At 40.4% G+C, this 19,717-nt stretch overlaps 1 protein-coding gene across 7 annotated transcripts in view; it reads right to left on the bottom strand.

Annotated features, from left to right (window-relative positions):
* The window catches only part of evi5b (ecotropic viral integration site 5b), a 69,185-nt gene that overhangs the window by 18,254 nt on the left and 31,214 nt on the right, over nt 1-19,717 (bottom strand). For 6 of the 7 annotated variants that reach the window (XM_017698057.2, XM_017698061.2, XM_017698055.2 and 3 more), the window contains 15 exons: nt 15,319-15,543; nt 13,084-13,158; nt 12,720-12,845; nt 11,183-11,326; nt 10,757-10,846; nt 10,479-10,576; nt 10,320-10,380; nt 8,708-8,761; nt 7,509-7,541; nt 5,815-5,967; nt 4,283-4,414; nt 3,784-3,924; nt 3,229-3,387; nt 2,378-2,524; nt 1,944-2,039 (listed from right to left, as the gene is read on the bottom strand). In XM_017698057.2, coding sequence (XP_017553546.1) covers nt 1,944-2,039; nt 2,378-2,524; nt 3,229-3,387; nt 3,784-3,924; nt 4,283-4,414; nt 5,815-5,967; nt 7,509-7,541; nt 8,708-8,761; nt 10,320-10,380; nt 10,479-10,576; nt 10,757-10,846; nt 11,183-11,326; nt 12,720-12,845; nt 13,084-13,158; nt 15,319-15,543 — 1,734 coding nt within the window. The remainder of the gene's footprint in view (nt 1-1,943; nt 2,040-2,377; nt 2,525-3,228; nt 3,388-3,783; nt 3,925-4,282; nt 4,415-5,814; nt 5,968-7,508; nt 7,542-8,707; nt 8,762-10,319; nt 10,381-10,478; nt 10,577-10,756; nt 10,847-11,182; nt 11,327-12,719; nt 12,846-13,083; nt 13,159-15,318; nt 15,544-19,717) is intronic. The other variant, XM_017698059.2, reaches the window with a different exon arrangement.

Here is a 19,717-nt window from a genome sequence, read left to right as displayed (position 1 = left end):
AGGAAGGATTATGTTAGGATTGACCAAAGGTTAAGTACTCCCGTAGCAAGGCTAATTTAGCCCTTAAAATACCATTCGTTTTAAGTCAATGCCTGCTTGCAAAAACCAAGAACATTGTATAAAAAAAACATGCTGTATTGCTTGTATTGTAGACACATATTTACAAAAGGCTGCCATATGGCAAGTTCTTAAGAGTTAACATGTATTACCACCCTGTAAAAAGAATGTGAAGGCAGTGTTGAAACTCTAGCAGTACCCGAAATGCTACTACCAGAGGCTAATGTATTGCCTCTTTAGGTTGCAGCTTGCTGGTGTGGTTGTGAACTTCAATGTTCACATAACTGGCCCATAAAAATCTCAACTGAACTGTTTGCTTCCTTTCATATAGCCTTGAAAAGGCACCCATATTTCCAATTTCAAATTTCTTCATGCAGTATCATGAAGCACCGCCATGTGCTTTCTGCTAAATTTCCTTCGGGCTCAATAAAGTATCTCGCTCGCTCTCGCTCGCTCTCGCTCGCTCTCTCTCGCTCTCTCTCGCTCTCTCTCGCTCTCTCTCGCTCTCCCTCGCTCTCCCTCGCTCTCCCTCGCTCTCCCTCGCTCTCCCTCGCTCTCCCTAGCTCTCCCTAGCTCTCCCTAGCTCTCCCTCGCTCTCCCTCGCTCTCCCTCGCTCTCCCTAGCTCTCCCTAGCTCTCCCTATCTTTAGCGGCTTTGTCTTGATGAAGTCAGGCCTTATAGTCATCGGTTTCCAGCCATTGCAGTTTAAATTCATACTTTCCAGGCATTTTGACAAAATTAACTCATTTATGCCCTTACAAGAATTATTATTATTATATACTTTATTACAGTGGTTTGTTGAGCACATATCTGAAAACAAAAGGAGAATTTAAGGGAAACATTGCATCCCTAATCTAGACAGGCTTTTCATTTAAATGTATTTAATTCTCCTACACAGGACTTACTCTCACTTTTGTGTGGGTGAGGTGGTAATTAGCTGAGGCTTTCATTCATTTTTAATGAAAATATGCCAAATTTACAAAAAGTAAGCTTTTTTGACCAAAGACTAAAAAATACAATAAGAAAATGGCTCTCACATGAAAACTACAAGGACAAGTCAAATCAATACTATATGATCAAATCTTTTTGCGAGGATTATTGTGGGATTGTGGGATTATTTGTTTAAAATGTTATGATATTACTGCCCATTAGATACTTTGGGAATTTTCACTGTTTTTCCAAAATTCTGAAATATGAAATTTAAGGGTCATTTCAGATGAAATTTCAAATTACAACATGACTGAGCTATTTTCCCCCCCCCAAAAAAAAATTCTGTGGTCAGAATTTCCTTATTCTGGGGCCATAACTCATGTGAAGAACCAAATCACTAAACTGTGTTCCACATCGCAAAACAAAAATGTTCTTCATGCCATTTAAGTACATTTTTAAATTTTATTTTTTTTCAAGTACAGTTTAATACTGGATTTCGGCACATTTATTTTCAATGCTTTCCCAGGATTTGCTAAAAAAAAGTCATACTGCAGAGGGCAGCAAGTGAGCACTATGCTCCTTATGAGTGTTTGTTGGCTAGTTTGTTGAATAAAGACAAAAAATCATAATTAATTTCCGTTAAAATAATGCATTCTAATCTCCTTCCACAACACGGGTTCACTGGTGTACTTAATGCTATATATTTAATAACACATAGAAAGAGAACCTTGATAAGGAACATTCAGCCCTACCATTATAATACAGTCATGTTGGTCTAATAATTTAATTGGGTTGTACTTATAAAAGCTTGTCACTGAGATTCATAGCCAGAACAGGATATACTCTAATCATACATCACTAACCTTTAGCTTATTATACTCCACATGAAGAGTAAAAGTGAAAGTGACTTGTGTGAAGCATCAATCTAAAAGCAGAGCTGTATCTGTGGTTTGTACCTGAATCTCAAGTTCAGAGATCTGCTGCTGAAGCTCAGCCATTGCAGCCATATTATCAGCCTCTCTCAATCGCACTGCCATCACCTCTTCTTTATTCTGAGAAAGAAAAGAGACAGTGGAAGAGAGAGAGAAGATTGATATTATCTCTGTTACAAAAGCTTAAAACCAAACCCACTGGTTCCTCTTTACAGTTCTGGATTTGGTGATTGTGACCATTGATAAGGTTTTACTGAATAACCAACATATCCATTACGAAACAGCATGACTATCATATAAGGTTAAGTAAGTGGCCTGAAGTGCAGATATATGGCTCTGAAGAAACCATTTCAGTACTTTTAACATTTATCTAATCACACTGTAGGAGTAAAAGCTTTCCATGTCAGATCATGCGATGGAACATGACCCTCAGCAAACGAATGCGGTGGCGTGCTCACCTTGCACTCAATCTCGGCCTGTTTGCGCTTCATCTCCTTCATCTCTGCATGCAGCACCTTATTCTGGCTAGTTAGGATCTGCACACGCTCCTGCAGGCTGCGTGCCTCCTGCTCTGCCCGACGCAGCTGGTTACTATGGATCTGGTTCTGTACACATACAAAACACCCATAGTCAAAGTTCACTCTTTAACCTGTTGCTTGTACTTTTTTTTTTAACACACATTCATTTTTTACCTAGAGCTGACCTTAAGGCAGAAAAGGAACACAACAATGGAGGCACAGTTCAGGTGACAAAGTGAACCATAGAGTAGCCAAGACCTCAGGCCAGAGGTAAATCTAAAGGCATTTAAAGGCCAAACTGTGATGACAATATGACAACATCAAGCCACTGCTAAGACATAACTGCAGTGGGGATGGGAGGTGGGGGTCAGTTATGACTAGATGGATTTTCAAGCAATTTATTGCCTTTAGAACCTAAGATGAGGGAGACTCAGCTCAGTCAGAATGCTTCGCACCACTAAATTATATGTAGAAATGACTAAAACAAACAGTGTCAGTCAATTTACATCAGCAATTCAAGACTGTTACTATAGTACTATTCACGAACAGAAAATAAAAAAAAAGTCCACTGTAAATTCAAAAGCCTAAAAGAATCAATACTGCTTCTTTAAAGTGATGGCGAAAAGAAAGAAACTGACAGTGATGTTAAGTTAAAGAGTGAACTTTGTCGCCCCCTACTGGTTACTAGTGAGCATAGTATATCCTTACCATTCTGAGCTCATTTCAGACATTGACTGTAGAACTAAGGCAGAACCTCCGTGCTGTGTGTGTGTTTGTGTGGGGTGTCAGACCTGTGTCTCTAGTTCTAGCATCCTCTGTCTGGTCTCTCTGAGTTCAGCCTGTGCTTCTGCCTCTCTCAGTCTCACACTCATCAGCTCATCCTGCAGTTCGCTGGCTGCATTTTTCCGAGGACTGTCTTTCCAGCGGCCAGCTGTACGAGCCAAGTGCCTCTGCAGATGAACACATCACATTGAATAGAAAGAAACAAGTAACACATGCAACAATGTCTACACTTTCGTTTTTTAAACTGAAAAGGCAAGCCCCCCTTTTATGTAGAATACTGTTAAATGCAATGGCATGATTTTTAAACAATGTTTCATATACTGCCCTGCAGTAATTCAGTTAGAGGATTTTATGGCAATTACCTCTCTTTTTAATGAAATATGTAATTTCAGTGTTCATTAAGTGCTCACAATATCCATGATATGCCCATAAAAAGCATACAGTGAGGTATTATTACATAATTTATCACAATAGGATATAATACTGTTTATCGCCCACCTTTAATAGGACATGTGTATGATTCCACACCCTGACAAGAGTGAAAACCAAATGTGTGTATTTACCTGCCAGTGCTCCTCCAGGTTCCTGACCTGTTGTCTCAGCTCCTTAAGGCCTGTCAGAGCCTCTGCTTCCCTCAACTTTACACCAATCAGCTCCTCCTGCAGGCGGACCACATTACTCTCATCTGGCAAAGACGTGTTCCTCTGCAACACAAACAAGTATAAAATAAATAGACTAAATAAGTTCTGTAATAGGTGTCCAAGTAAGCAGAGCAACACTGGTGTCATTTCCTGGAGATGTGAAAAACACCCAACATTCATTTCTCTACCTCAGGGGTGTCAAACTCAAGTCCTGGATGACCAAAGTCCTGCAGAGATGAGGGTTGTCCTTTTTTCTAACACTCTGATCTTGACTCACAAAGGCGGTTGTAATCAGCCTCTGAGTTGAATGAGGTGAGGTAGTGGAGTGCTAAGCTCTGCAGTGTTGTGGTTCTCCAGGCCTGGAGTCTGGCTTTACTTTGAAAAAACTGATCTAGTTTGACACGCTGCAAAACAAACCCACCTTCTCCATATCAAGGATTTTGTCTTGCATCTCTTTGAGAGCACACTGAGACTCTGCCTCCTTCAGCCTGGCCTGGACCAGCTCCCTCTCCAACTGCAGAATGAACTCCTCAGAGTAGCGAGGGTTTCCCTTCTAAAGGAACACAGAGGAACAGCCAGAGACTCCATGAGCGCATTCCACATATCCTAATTTCTTAATACTGAAATCTACCCAACATAATTGGTTGTACCATGACAGCACAACTGTACAATCATTGCAGAATCCAGCTTAAAGGGGAGTTACACTGATTTTACTAAGTTTATGCATTATTCAATTATTAAAATGTAAATGAAGTCATTCAGAGGGGTTTGATGTGAAATGCTCCATTCTAGAAAAGTTTACTTAGTCAGAATTGTTCACAGCTTTGGTGACAAAAGCCAGATGTCTAAAGCACTTAATGCATCTAAAAACTACGTCACAGAAAGTTCTTACTTAAAATAAAAGTAAATATATTGTTTGATGTCTCAAAGTTTGGAGATAAAATTTTGGCCTAAAATGCATTTCTTGAATGCATTCATGGCAGAGAGGCACATTCACAACATGAGGTAAAATAGTTTCCAAAGTTCCTGTTTTTCCAGATTTATCATCATTTCACCATCACCAACATTACGCATAAATAAATATGAAGATGCATGTAGGTTCACTGGTCATTTTGCATAGCAAATAAAATAAAATACATTTACAAAGCAAAATACATTTGCTTTGTAGACATCATCATCATCATCATCATTATCATCATCATCCCCTGGCTGGGCAAGAACTCATTAAGAGTCCCTGGGCAAGTCTCCTAACACTACCTTCAACCACCTATGTAAAATGGAATATACTTGCATTGTAGACATCATGACAGTCAGTAAGTTTCTCTACAGTTAACCACTTCACATCAAGCCACTCAGAATGACTTTGTTTACAACTCAACCCCTGAATTATGCAGAAACTTTGAAAAATCAGAGGAATTCTCCTGTAACAAAATCCTGGTGGGAAAACTGTTTACTCCAACGCCTCAACTGCAAAAAGCAGAAAGTCATAAATATGTAATGAGAAGTAAATGTAAAACAGCACTTTACCAGCACACAGCACGTTAACTTGTGGTGTCCGTGTTGAGAACAAGTGTATAAATAAATGATGAGATATAATTCTGCCTCTCTGGCAAGAACACGCTAACACCGCTCACGGCATTATCTGTCGGCTCATATACATATTCATGAGGTCTTTTGGCATAACCAAGCATGCAAATGACTCCTACATTGTACCTCTCTGCTCCTCCAGACACTGTGTCTTAACCAGTAGTCAGGCGTGTGAACAGAATCATTACGCAAAGTGCCAAACCCAGCACATTCAATGCCCAGGGTTGCCAGGTAACACAGTATAAATCCCCTGCTGAGTGAAATGCCACAGTCAAGCATTCAATAGGTGCTTTATTTTTTAGTCCGATCAGCAGGCTCAGAGCAGTTCTCCTGTCCAGGAGGAGGCGCTGTGTGATCTGTCCTTACCGCAGGCTGTTGCTGCTGCTGCTGGAGCTGTCTGATGGTGCTTTGGGCCTGTTCCAGTTGCGCACTGGCCTCCTCACTCTGCTGTTTGACCGTGGCCAGCTCCCGCTTGACCAGGTAATTCTCCTCTGCCTCCTGCGCTCGCGTCACCTGGCCCTGACCCAACCAATCATGGACAACAGGTGGGATGAACCAAGGAGGGAGCGGTGTGAGGGAGGAGATCCAGGAACGGGGGGAAAAGTAAAGCTAGACACGAATGGCTTCGAGTGCCAACATGCTGTTAGCAGCTGTTTGTGATTGATCAGGTTAGAACTTTCATTTCATTTTGATTCTTATAAATATAGGGCCAAGTGATTGTCAAAGGGAGTAGGTTTCATTAGTCACCAAAAATCAGAAGGCTGCATTAAAATGCACATTAATGCTTTATTATCTCGAATCTACAATGAGCAGGTCTTAAATGGTTAATATAATCGACTAAAAGTGAAAATGTATGGTGACCTCAGGCATGCAAAGCAAAAAGAGCAATACAGAAAATCTTAAAGGGCCCATATCCTACATTTTCCTTGTATTTTATTGTGTTCCTTGAGGTTCACTGAGGGCGCGCTTTTGTGGGTTTATGCACCAAAAACATACATCATTTATACATGTTCACCTTCCAATCTCTCTTCATCTGTTGTGCTGCATTTACATTATACCAAACTAATATGCTCACCTCGCTGACTGTTGGCTTCTTGGTGGCCATAAAATCCCTAAAATAGTTAGTTCAGCTGGCCACGCCAAGTACAAGGCTAGTTCAGCGCTCCAACAGTCTAACATTCTTTGTAAACTAATGTAACAATCTCCTGCTCGTTTGCTCCACTCATCAATTCTAATTTCAAAGTATATTTTGAATGCATGACAATAAGAATCTAAAACTTGCTTCTCATTTGTATAAAGTTGAGCTTTTCCTCAACTTCTTAATCGCTCACTCCACAAACTTCGTTCCACTGCCAATCCCACAATCCTTCATGTACAACTGCCACCTGTGTCTCCAGAAATGAATGAGAGGTGAAACAAAAGCTGTCTTGCTTCAAGGGTATGTAAATTTGATTTACTGAAATTATTGAATTAAGCATTAGAATTAAAAAGGCTGTTTTTACTGTGCCTTTAAGACCGGAATATGTAAATTGTCGCTTTTCTGATTGGCTACCCTTTATTGCGCCTTATTCAAAAAGCAGTTTGAGTCACTCCTCATCACTTCAGCATAGCATAGACGGAGTTAAATCGCTGTAGGCTGAATAGATGGATGTATGTAAATGCCTTTTCGTTTTGCGACATGACAAAAACTGTTAATCTAATGGTTGGTTTTGTAGCTTTCTATAGATGGAATGTATAAATTTGGGAGTGAATGGCGAGATTTTAAAATGTGAACAATTCACATCCTACATCAAATTAATTTATTTAAAAAAAGGTAAGAAAACCTACATTTTCCTCAATATGGGCCCTTTAAAGGAGGAGTTCTGTTTATGCGGATTTGGCTGTTTTGGAATCATGCAGCTGCCTTTGTGTTTATTCATTTCTCATGCAATAATCTCCAAAACATTCAAATCACTTCAGATATGTCCAAACAGGCAGAAAAAAAATAGTCAAAATTATCTATCGCTTTGAAAAGGAAGACAGGAACAGAGGCAGGGAAGAGAAGAGTGTAAAGATTATACCTGGATCAATCTATCTGCCAAGGAAGCACTTTCCTACAAACAGAGAAAATCCATAAAGGAAGGCATAGAGAGAGAAACCAAAGGATATTATAACATAGAAAAGTAAAAACAACAAAAGGAGATTTGTGGACAGAAAACCATGTTCTTTCCCCCCCCCCATATTTTAGACTGCACGGTTTACAGTGAGAACAAAATATTTTTAAGAAATAAACATCAACACAATGTTTGTAAGAGCCCATTTAAACCAGTCTGAGTAAGACGGGGCAGAAAAAGAACAGGGTTTGGAGCATGGATGTGGCGATATGGGTGTGTGACAGCATGACAGATGTGACAAAGCAAAACAGTGACCCTACAGTGAACTTCAGCGAAAGGGGGAAACCAGGCCAAGCAGAGAAGAGACAGAAAGTAAGAAGAACAGAAATAGTGTGGCTACTCCCATAGATATGTACATCTATGGGCTACGCTTACACTGACATTGTGGGTGCCATGCTCTTATGACAGCTCAGTCTATACAAGGCATTAGGTTAGACGTGGGGGGACGGGTTACGGGTTTTTGGTCAGCGCTGGTTATAATGCATCTCATGCAGTCATTTCGAAGGAGGGCAAAAGGGAAAGGGGTTTCAGGCGACGCGTTTCCTTCATTATTCACAGAGCGGCACAAACGACTCGGTGCCACTGGTGTCATGCACAGCAACCAAGCATGTGCCGAGCGATCAGTGTCCCAGCATGCAACACTGCAGTTTTAGTCGCCTGCATGCTGCATTCTTGACCTGTGTCAGACTGTAGCTCATACATAACCAGCCAAGTTCCCTGTGCGGCCATACTCTTAGTGGTACTGAACAGAGGAGCTTTTCATATCCGTCAACATGCCTGACAGACCTGAGCAATAAGCAGTGTTTGACTTACCTGTTCCAAAAAAGACCATTCACACATGCAACAAACATCCCACAGAGTAAGTTAACCCACTGATGAGCACATCAGGTAGACTGTACTGATGCCCCAGTCGGTGAGTTTGTACGTTACTGGTAGTGTGGCTGCACAGCCAAGTTAGTATATGTGAGCGCTCTCTCAAAGACGAGTCATGAACCAGCACAAGATGAAGACACGTGTGATGTGATGGTATGGAATGCATTCGATTTGTATGAAATAGTTTGAGGAATGGAGTTTGGCTTCACTTCTTATGTAACACTGTCACTCACTTTCTCCAAGGTGTCTATTCTCTGCTTCAGCAGCCTGTTCTCTGTGCGAAGTCTCTGCAAACGAAAAGAGCGCAAAATAGATAAGAGTCATTGGTTTATATGATCATTACGTCATACAGAAATGTCTGGAATCATTTCTGGATTCCAGATTTTGTCTAGTTTAGCGAGGGATCTATGAGGCCAACATTGCTGACAAACAATACAAGTCAATAGTGACCTGAATCTTTTCTGTAAATACATCCCCAAAACTTCTCTTGACCCGCTAAAACCGCCATCAGCTCTTCTTTACAGTTGTATTATTCACAGAATGTAAATGGTAGCTGGTCTACAAACATTGCAAGGTTCTCACATGACAGTGATAATACACCATATTGCCAAAAATGTTCGCTCGTCTGTCTTCACATGCATATGAAATTGAGCGAGATCCCATTCTTAATCCATAGGGCTTAATATGATGTCGGCCCACCCTCTGCAGCTACAACAGCTTTAGCTATTCTGGGAAGGCTTTCCACAAGGTTTAAGAGTGTGTTTACGGGAATGTTTTACCATTCTTCCAGAGTCACATTTGTGAGGTCAGATGTTGGATGAGAAGGCCTGGCTCACAGTCTCCACTCTAATTCATCCCAAAGGTGTTCTATCAGGTTATGGTCAGGACTCTGTGCAGGCCAGTCAAGTTCTTCCACACCAAACTCGCTCATCCATGTCTTTATGGACCTGCTTTGTGCACTGGTGCGCAGTCATGCTGGAACAGGAAGGGGCTGTCCCCAAAATGATCTCAAAATTGGGAGCATGAAATTGTCCAAAATCTCTTGGTCTGCTGAAGCATTAAGAGTTCCTTACACTGGAACTAAGGGGCCGAGCCCAACTCCTGAAAAACAACCCCACACCATGATCCCCCCTCCACCAAACATTACTCTTAGCACAATCCAGTCAGACAAGTACCATTCTCTTGGCAACCGCCAAACACAGAGTCATCCATCGGATTGCCAGACGGTAAAGCGTCGGCGCTTTACACCACTGCATTCCATGCTTTGCATTGTGCTTGGTGATGTAAGGCTTGGATGCAGCAGCTCAGCCATGGAAACCCATTCCATGAAGCTCTCTACGCTGTTCTTGAGCTGATCTGAAGGCCTCATGAAGTTGGCGAGCTCTGTAGTGATTGACTCTGAGGAAAGTTGGCGAGCTCTGTGCACCATGCCCCTCAGCATCCGCTGACCCCACTCTGTCATTTTACGTTGCCGACCACTTCTTGCCTGAGTTGCTGTCGTTCCCAATCGCCTCCACTTTGTTATAATACTACTGACAGCTGACTGTGGAATATTTAGTAGCAAGGAAAATTCACAACTGGACTTGCTCAGGTGGCATACGATCACGGTACAACGTTGGAATTCACTGAGCTCCTGAGAGCGACCCATTCTTTCACTAATGTCTGTAGAAGCAGTCTGCAGGCCTAGGGGCTTGGTTTTATACACCTGTGGCCATGGAAGTGATTGGAACAGCTGAATTCAATGATCTGAATAGGTGAGTGAATACTTTTGGAAATATAGTGTATAACATACTACCTTTGCCGTACACGTGTTTACATTTGTCCGACAAAATGTTGTGCTCTCACCTTTATTTCCACCTGCTCCTCCATCTCCTTGGTTTTTATAGTAGTGTATTCTTTCTCCAACCTGCAAAGACATAAAACTCTCAGACAAACGCTGCACATTCACAGCCATTCATAAAAATCAGATACAGATTCAATACATTTTCTAGAGAAATTACCCACTTTTTCATCTTCTTGGCATTGTACTTGACTTGGTAAGCAACTTGGATAACTTTGTCTGGTCCACTGTCCAGCTGGTGAGGAATGACCTTCTGAAAGTACTACAGGAGAACAGAGGTGTGCAGACTTAAGACCATTTCTACATTATGACTATTGGCTGCCTATGAGCAAAAATCCAAAGTGAGCAAGATAATAAGAGACATTAAATGTGACTAAATGAAAACTAAAAACTAAACAACGAAGTACGTTTTAAAGATAAATGCAAAAAAAACCAAACAAACCTGTAACATGCCCTCCATGTCCAACTGGATGAGCTCTGCCTGATTCATCTGAAGGATGGCCAGGCCTACGCGGAAAACTATCTCCAAACCCTGTAATCACACCAGCAGAGAAACATGCTCAATAAAGAGCCTGCAATAAAGCTATTCAACCAACAGATGGCACTCACTGATCTGTCAGTGAATTCTGTCAACCTGTCATGGAATACAGCCCAAAGAAAATAAAAATGTGTTTAAGTGAGCTCACCCACTTCAATATTAATATCATTATTCAATATCAGTCAATATTATTATACAGTATATTAAACAGTAATTTTATATAACATTTAATATATTATTAATAACCTATTTATTAATAATGAACCTATTAATACCTATTTATTTGCAACAAGAGCTTACGACAAAAGTCACTGTATTGCGTACTCTCACCTCACACATGAAGATGTCGAAGATTCGTGTAGCAACAGGCAACGGAAAGGAGGTGAGAAAGATGGTGAGAAACCACGATGAGGCATACATGGAGGTGTGGAAACTCTGAGCCTGGAAATGCATGTGCAGCTCAGGCAGCTGCTCCTGATGGAAAATAAAGAACAAAGAGAAGATTCAGAGCGAGGAGTGAGAGCACAGTACTCGTTTTCCCTTTTATCTTTCAGCGAAACAGTGATATATCACTGCAACAAAATTTGGACTTCTTCAGAGCCAGGACAAGGTAGACAAAACTAAACACATGCTGACATACCCAAATTACATGGTTGAACATTGCCAAATTTTAGACCCAACCTATTGTTATACAACTCTGTTGTGTATACTCTCACATCCCACTCTACCATATTATTCAGCATGCAGCCTGTTTACAGTGTGGTCATCTTAGTATAATAATCACAAATTCTAATAAACAGCTATTAGATAGTGAAGACCTGTCCATCCCATCTCCAGCATCTTCAAGCATCCAGCTCCAGGCTCAGGCACAGACAGACCCTACCATGGGCTGGAGCCCCTGCCCTTTTGCTCTCAGATTGTACAAGTGCCCTCCTGGTGGGCGTATACAATAATTGGGTTTTATATGGCCTTTGTCATTGTTCAAGAGCTGTTTTGCGAGGCGTGGGAATAGAGCAAGCTAGAGCTTCATTGTACTTGGACTATTCTCGTGGGGCCAGATCTTGAAACAAGAATGTCTGGGGAACACCATGAAATTCTGGGCTAAATGTGGGGAGGAATCACACTTTTATGAGAACAAACTGTGGAATTTTTAAACCAGCCTAGCATCTCATGAAGGAAGAGCTCAAAAGAAGAAAATGTGCGCTCATTAACATTGTCAGACAACAAACCTATCGTTTGCACATGGATGTAATACATGGCTGAAAAGCATGCAGATGTGTGTTAGGAGTGAGGAGAGCATTAAAAATAAACAAAAATTAAACAGTACCTCTTTCCTATTGACTATATTTACATCACCACAGCACTGGAAATCCCACCAATAAAGCACTGATAATATCTCAAAAAAAAAAAAAAAAAAAAAGCATCACATTCCATGATATGGTCAATGATGCAGTCAGGAGCGCCAGCATGGATTTAGGTAAGGCTCTGTGGAGTTTAAATAATGCCCTGAAGGAGGGAGACTGCAGGTTCAGTGCCCTGCTCTAACAACAACACTCTCATAGCAGCATGTAACTGTATTCCTTTATGCTGGCAGCCTATAATAGTCGTTAGGACAGTTTCCTAACACTACATCAGAATTAAAAGAGGATGTCCAGTTATGACTGTGGAGGTCCAGAGATGAGCGCAATTTGATTTTGAAAGCCTAATAAGCCTGGTAGATAAACCGCTGGGTTGAAACAGGTGTGCTTGAGCAAGACACATCACTAAACTGTGTTGGATGTACGCCCTCCAGGACTGAAGATGGACATCCCTGGGCTCTAGAGTTCTGCAGGGTAAGATCTGTAGTAGCAGAGGACAAACCACTTACCTGGATCATACATTCAAACTGGTACATGCAGAGGCCCAGCTCAGCCATGCTGGGTTTGAACAGTTCTCTCAGGCGGTACTCCTGCATCAGCTTCACAAACACACAGAACGCCTCCTCTTCTGGCATCTAACGCCACACAGACCCAGCGTTAGAACATCTGTTACCAGATGTCATACACTTCTTACAAAAGACAAGGTCTTTAAAAATGCCTGTACTGTTAAGTCAGTGTGCCTGTATATAGACTGTATCTACATAACGGGGACATACTGTGTTTCAAACAGATAGTCAGAAATTCTTAAATTTGATTTAAATGAGGAAGACAACATTGTGCATGTCTAATTATACTATTTATTTTCATAATTACCTGCATGAGCAGCAGACCCACGATGAAAGCGCTCCCCTGGCAGTAGCCGACTTCCCTGTCCACCAGGGAGTAAGCCTGTGACAACAGGAAGTGAGTTCTAATGAGTGCATGAGTCACACAGGGAAACACACACACACACACACACACACACGGCTTCAGAGGGGACAGAGTGCTTGACTCAGGGATTTTCAGGTCAAGGTGTAACTGCAGTGTCAACTGTTTTATACTAGGACTTTTGGCTGCACAGGCAGCTGTGTATTCACTGTAAAACTGTAATTTTGGCTCATGCAGTTAAATAACCACATGAACTTGACAAGCCCATTATCTGCCCCCCCAAACAAACAGAAAAGAACAGAAGTCCGCCTGTTTAAATCTGCCCCAGAGGTGACAATTTCAGCATTTATAACCAGAGCCTTCTCTGTACTGCTTTTCTATCACTGTATAAAAGATGCATGAAGATTCCTTTATGGCTGGACACATGGAGTTTTAGAATGCTTATGAAAAAATAAGCTTATAAATATAAAATAAGACTGACCTTTTATTGCTCAAAAACGGTAGTTTGTGAGATAAACAGAATGAAAATCTTTGTTTATTCATGTTTCTTTAAATACAAAAAATGCAAGAAGTGTTGAAAAATGTGAAAAATCACATTATTAACAAAAAAAGAGCAGATAAAACAGCAGAAACAGCCGTTTTTGTATTGCTCCTAAAAGGTTAAAACTCAAAAAGGCAGCCATCCATATGCACTGATATGGGAATTGTGGGACCATAAAGACATCCAAACTTTTTTGAAGAAGATGTATCCGTCGATGCTGATACCGACACAAAAAACATGAAATGTAGGATGTGGGACTGCTTCTACCTGTATTGGTATTAAAGAGGAATTGTTAATTATTAGGGCTACAAATACACTAAAATGAATTAAATACAGGTATTTCAGTACAGTAGCCAGCATTGCCTAAATGACCTGCTCTTCCAGAGCACTACTGGTCTTTGATTGCAACAATTCAGCTTTACTCAAAAATTGCAGTGATTCAAGAAACTAGTGTGTGTTTGTCTGGATTCAGCTAATTCAAAAGGAAATTAAACAGGAACTGAGCAAGACACTGTCAGCAGACAAAAGAGCTTCAGGCAACACCACAATCAAAAAATAATGCAGACAAGAGACTTTAACACTGACGAGTGGCGACTTCTTTTTACTTCACATAAAAAATAAATAAATAAAAAACTAAAAAAATAAAAAGAGTCTTTCTTAGAAATCCTATTAACCAGAACAAAGATTCAACTAGGCCACAACAACAATCATTACTGGTTCCTATCACTCACTAGATAAACTGTTGAAAAGAGTTCATGCAGGGGTTGGGACACAGCACTGAGTAACTGAAGGGATCCCATCTCTTTAGTAAAAGAGTTTGTTTCTTTAGTTGAGCTATGAGGATAATTCTGTTAACTAACAGGTAACAGAAGCGTCTACCCACAGAAGCATCATGCAAACTACACCCACAGACTTCTAACACTGTATGACACTGTTTTCTATAAAAAGGGACAAACATAAATTTCTGCACAAATTTAATATACAGTTTTAATTTAACACATTAGGTGAAAAAATAAAGTGTTGACCTTGTCCAATATTTTAAGCTCAGCAAATATTTATCAAGCTGTGTATTGTTGTGAAAATCAACAAAACATGTAAATAGACCAGGGATGTTCAAACTGTATATTCACCTATTCAGCCAACAGCAGTTCAAGCCCTGTTCATTCACACTGAAGTTATAAGGTGTCATAAGGTTGTGTGTTTCATGTGTGTGAATGAGAGCAGGGCTAATTTACATACCAGTCTCAAAGGCACAGTAACAAAACAAGCTTGTTTAATTCTAAAGTATAAAGAAAAGTTAGAAAATAAGAACTTAAAAATAAATGATGACTGTTTTGGTACAAAAAGTTTAAGGCAAGTGTGTGATGATTTAGGCATGAAGATTATTAAGCTGTTATTATGCTAATTGGTGGACAAAAGCTCCCATAACCTATGAAATACACTAGACTCAAAACTAAAGAAGCAAAACCAAACATGTCTTGGCTGAGCACCTACATTTGGGTAAGGGGATAACTGTGCTGATTCAATTTTTCACCACAATTGATTTAAGTGCACTGCCTGCAACACTGTGTCTGATACTGAACCCATGAGGTCTTGAGCATCAGCCAAATGTTTCAACAGAAGGGTTCAGGAGAGCATACCTTCATGACATTGAACAGAACTTCTTGACCCAAGCTGTCCTTTTCCTTGAAGAACTCATGCTCAGGGTATGTCCGGGCGATGTCTCTCCGAATCAGCTTCTCGCAGGGGGACGTCATCTTCAGCAGCTCTGAGTACTGGTCCTTTATGGGCAGATTCTGGGCGCTGCATAGCAGCTGCCATACTATTGCCCGGAAGTGATGCGGGATGCCCTTCCTTACCAATTCCTGTATAGAAACACATAAATATAATGAGGAAATGGGAAATGATCATGGTGCCCTAGCTACAGCTAGTGACAATCAAAAATGGATTTCATATCAGTTTATTAAGACAATAAGCCATGAGGATATACACCCCACTGTGATTTCACCATAGGCCTTCTTAAAACTGCTCACTGTAACAGACAACCTCAAAAGGGCTTATGTGTTTTACACATATACAAACACACACACACACACACACACACACACACACACACACACACACACACTTTCACAAAGAATGGTTTAGTTTACAGTTCATTTACAGGAGGGAATTACAGACCTTTAAAAGAAGAAAACAACTGTCACCTATTATTGAATGTTTGTCTTCTAACTGTCATATAATGATGTAAATAACAATATTTCAACAGTTTTGAAGGAAGCTCAGCCAGTCAGATTTTAGGACCTAAACTGTTTTTAACTGTTTCATAACTGCTTGTACACGAAATGAGACACTATAGAACAGATAAATAAGGCTAAGGCTATTTGACATGACACCCACGTGCACGTATTTGTGTACATACGTACACCCACAAATACAGCAACACAATGAATTTCCCACTCTCCCACATTTCTCATGTCATTGGAAATACACATTTTAATCCACACAGCCTACTGCTGTTTTCCAAGAGTAGCGAATGTACCTCAGTCGTGATAATGCCATTTCATGCTGCTAAATATAATCTGGCCTGGACTTCTTTAGCAGAGCCCCAAGCAGTTCTAGTCCAATATTACTGATGGGACTTAATTAAGCTGGTTCCTCCAGTGAGGAGGACAACATACAGCTCACAGGGTCTACAGCTGGTCATTCCAGTAAGGGGCTGAGACTAGAGTCCACCCACACACAGCCACTAACTGCAGAGATCCCTCAGTGCTGAAGGAAGCTAGCAGACAAGGGTCTTTTGTTAAAACAGTGCTGAAGGAGGCTGTAAGACATGAGTCCTTTGTTAAAGCATACAGAGACCACTGGTCACGCAAGCTTTTTTCTGGCAAAGGCAGTAGCACTGCATCTGGTCTGATGGTCTTAGACTGGAACTGATCTGATCTTCAGGAGAAATTAAGGAGGTCACTTTTTGCACATGCATTTCAACTGTTCATTGCAATTTTCATTGCTGCAGTAGTGTTTTATTTATCATATTTACTAATGAATGTAACTAATGTATAAGAGCTTTTGTCTTCATTAATCCCTGCTTGCCTTCTTTTCTGGAACAGCCATTAGGGCTAGGTATCATCAGCAACTTCACAATAAGTAATAATGACAAGTGTCACTCCAATATGACACAAAACAATATGACAATATTACAATGCTACAAATACCAACATATCATTGTTAATGTGTAGCAATTTTTAATGATTTTTTTTCCTACAATAATAATAGAACAAATAAATCATGTCAGTAATAAAGTTTCTGAGAACTGTATTGCAAGTGTTGTCTGATGTGCTGGTCACGAGGAAAAGAAATGAACTTCTTCAGTTTTAATCACAAAGGCTGCCCAGGCAGTAGTAGTAGTAGTAGTGGTATGGCCAATAATGTATATCATGGTATAATTAGCATTACTGTATTTATCACAGTATATATCACTGTCAAAAAACAAACAAACAAACAAACAAACAAACAAACAAACAAACAAACATGTCCATCTCAATTTTTTCTACATCATTTGAGCTCAGTAGCTACCCAATACATTGCAAGAAAATTTCATGATGAACGAACCAATAAAAATGCTCCAAAATTGCATAGAATAAAATCTATTTACATTAACACCATCTCCTGTTGATACTAACAACTGAACAAACCTAATATTATGTTAATGGGCAAAATAGTAAATAAAAATGAACAATATATAGACAGATGACAATATGAAGGTGAGCACATGTAAAGCACACAGCAGCTCCTCTGAGCTGGCAGAGACTTCAACACATCCAACAGCCATTTGTCTCATACGTATGTCTTTTGCACTCAAGCTTTGATCTACAAGTGTCAAACACTGCTGAAACTTGTTGTGAAGCTGCAAAGCCTTTCGGCGTGTAGCTTAAGACAGTGGCATCGCTTGAAGCAGCTGGCTGCACTGAGCACAGAAAGCCTAACCACAAGAAACTGGCTTTTTCTTCCACTGTCTTTTAATTAATTACACTCAGATGCTATGCCTGCTCCCTAAACACAAAAAGGACTAAACCACCTCGGACTAGAACGAACTATGCGAGGGGTGATGGAATTAGTGTTTTGCTCTAAATGTATGTTGCATTATCTGTACTGTGTGTTTGTGGCACACCAGTATCAATAATTACAAAACTAATATTTAAAGAAGAACGCTCTTCTTAAACAATGTTCACTGTGTGTCACAGACCACAGACATTATAATCGTCCGTTCAGATAGCAGCAGGTGACTAACTACTAACTTAAAACTACTGCTGATAAATCTCTGGGTGTGAAAATGAATCTAATCTAAATGAACCTACTTGACTAACATGAAGCACAAATGACTTTAAAAAGTTAATAAAAGACACTCATTTAGCTCACATTGAGGAGAAACTAAGTGCAATGATCTGAATAGATTGATAACATTGACAAAGCCACCACTGTATCCATACTCACATCGCTGTGTTTATCATTATTACCATATTACTATATTCTGAACGCAGTCCTTGTAGCCATGTTGGGTTGAGGGAAACTGACACAAAAGTGCGTATTTGAAAGATACCTGAGTATTTAAGCTAAGGCAACTTAAGATGAAATTTAGGGTGACTGTGTTCCTCAGCAGCACAACCACAGTGGCTAGAGGAAGACTGCTTGGTTGAAATGAACCAAAAGGCTTCAGCAGTAGGTCAACATCGCTTTTCCACATCCACCCAGGGATCAAACTATCATCTTCTGATGACATCACGTCCCAGTTTCTGGTGTAAAGCTTCGAGCCAGCGAGTCAGTGCAGTACCTGACCTTTTTTTGACCACTGGGGACTTGGAATGATTTCTGACTTTGAAGTCTGCCAAGTTTCATTGTTCCCTGCAAAATGTTGGAGCTCATACACAAGCCATGAACATGGTGGAAACAAGAGCGAAGCAGCCCTTTGGGACAAAGCACATAGAGAGAATGGGCTATGTCCAGCAGGGCTCAACATCAACCTGAAACACAGTCAGAGCAGTGGGGAAAATGAAACTGTCAGCATAGAATACAAATTACACAGCACACCGTGATAAATGAAACGAAGTGTTGCTGAAACTGCAGAAATATACACCAGTTCCCCGTTCCCTAACGTCCCCTCCAGTCACAATACAAATGGGAAGCAGAGAACAAGAGTGCATGTGCAGCATCTGCACCAAACACTGCCGAGAAAATAACATAATAAGACACAGAAACAGAATGTATTAAAAGGGTTAGAAGGCCTATAATTTACTAGTCTGTTATTTTGAAAATAACTGGGCACACAAATGACATCCTGAGGCCACGCTGGCTAAGCTCCAATGTAAGAGTTCGCATGGACACAATATTTCAAAGATAAAACATTTTTCAATGCAGTTAATTCATTTTTCATTTGGTACACTGTTAAGACACGTTGTCTTCACTGCATACAGCGCAATAAACAATGTTTACGGTTCACAGTTCTAAAACCTGGCCCCAGCAGCAGATCGCACATACTGCACTCAATATCAACACTACTTGCAAATTGTTACTGCAAACACACTAAAGGTTTCCTTCATGACCGAAACACCATCATGAAACCCTAAACACTGTACTTCAGCTGTTCGGGATCTACAGTGGCCCTAATGAACGAGCTCTCTCAGCCTAAGCAACCCATACTATTGTTAGATGTCTATACAGAGACGGTGCTAAAAATGGCCACCACAACTCGGCACATAAGTTCAGGGGCACTGATATAAGGTTACTAAGACAGAGCACATTTTAATTTTTCACTCTGCGTCTCTACTGAAGGTTTTAGAACAAATCGAAACAAAGCAGAATAGATCAGAACATTTATTTTAAAATAAATGCATCATCCAACTATTTTACATCATTTTTGGCAAGGTAGCGCTGATCATTCTGATTCCTTTATAGCTCAACTGGTTTACAACCGCATCTCCACAACTTTGTTTTAGCAGACGTCTTAACATAAATGATATTTAATACTATTTTATGGGTCAA

The sequence above is a fragment of the Pygocentrus nattereri genome, chromosome 26 (genome assembly GCF_015220715.1).
Source record: "Pygocentrus nattereri isolate fPygNat1 chromosome 26, fPygNat1.pri, whole genome shotgun sequence".
In the NCBI taxonomy this organism is placed as follows: Eukaryota; Metazoa; Chordata; class Actinopteri; order Characiformes; family Serrasalmidae; genus Pygocentrus; species Pygocentrus nattereri.
This window is presented reverse-complemented; position numbering and strand designations above follow the sequence as displayed.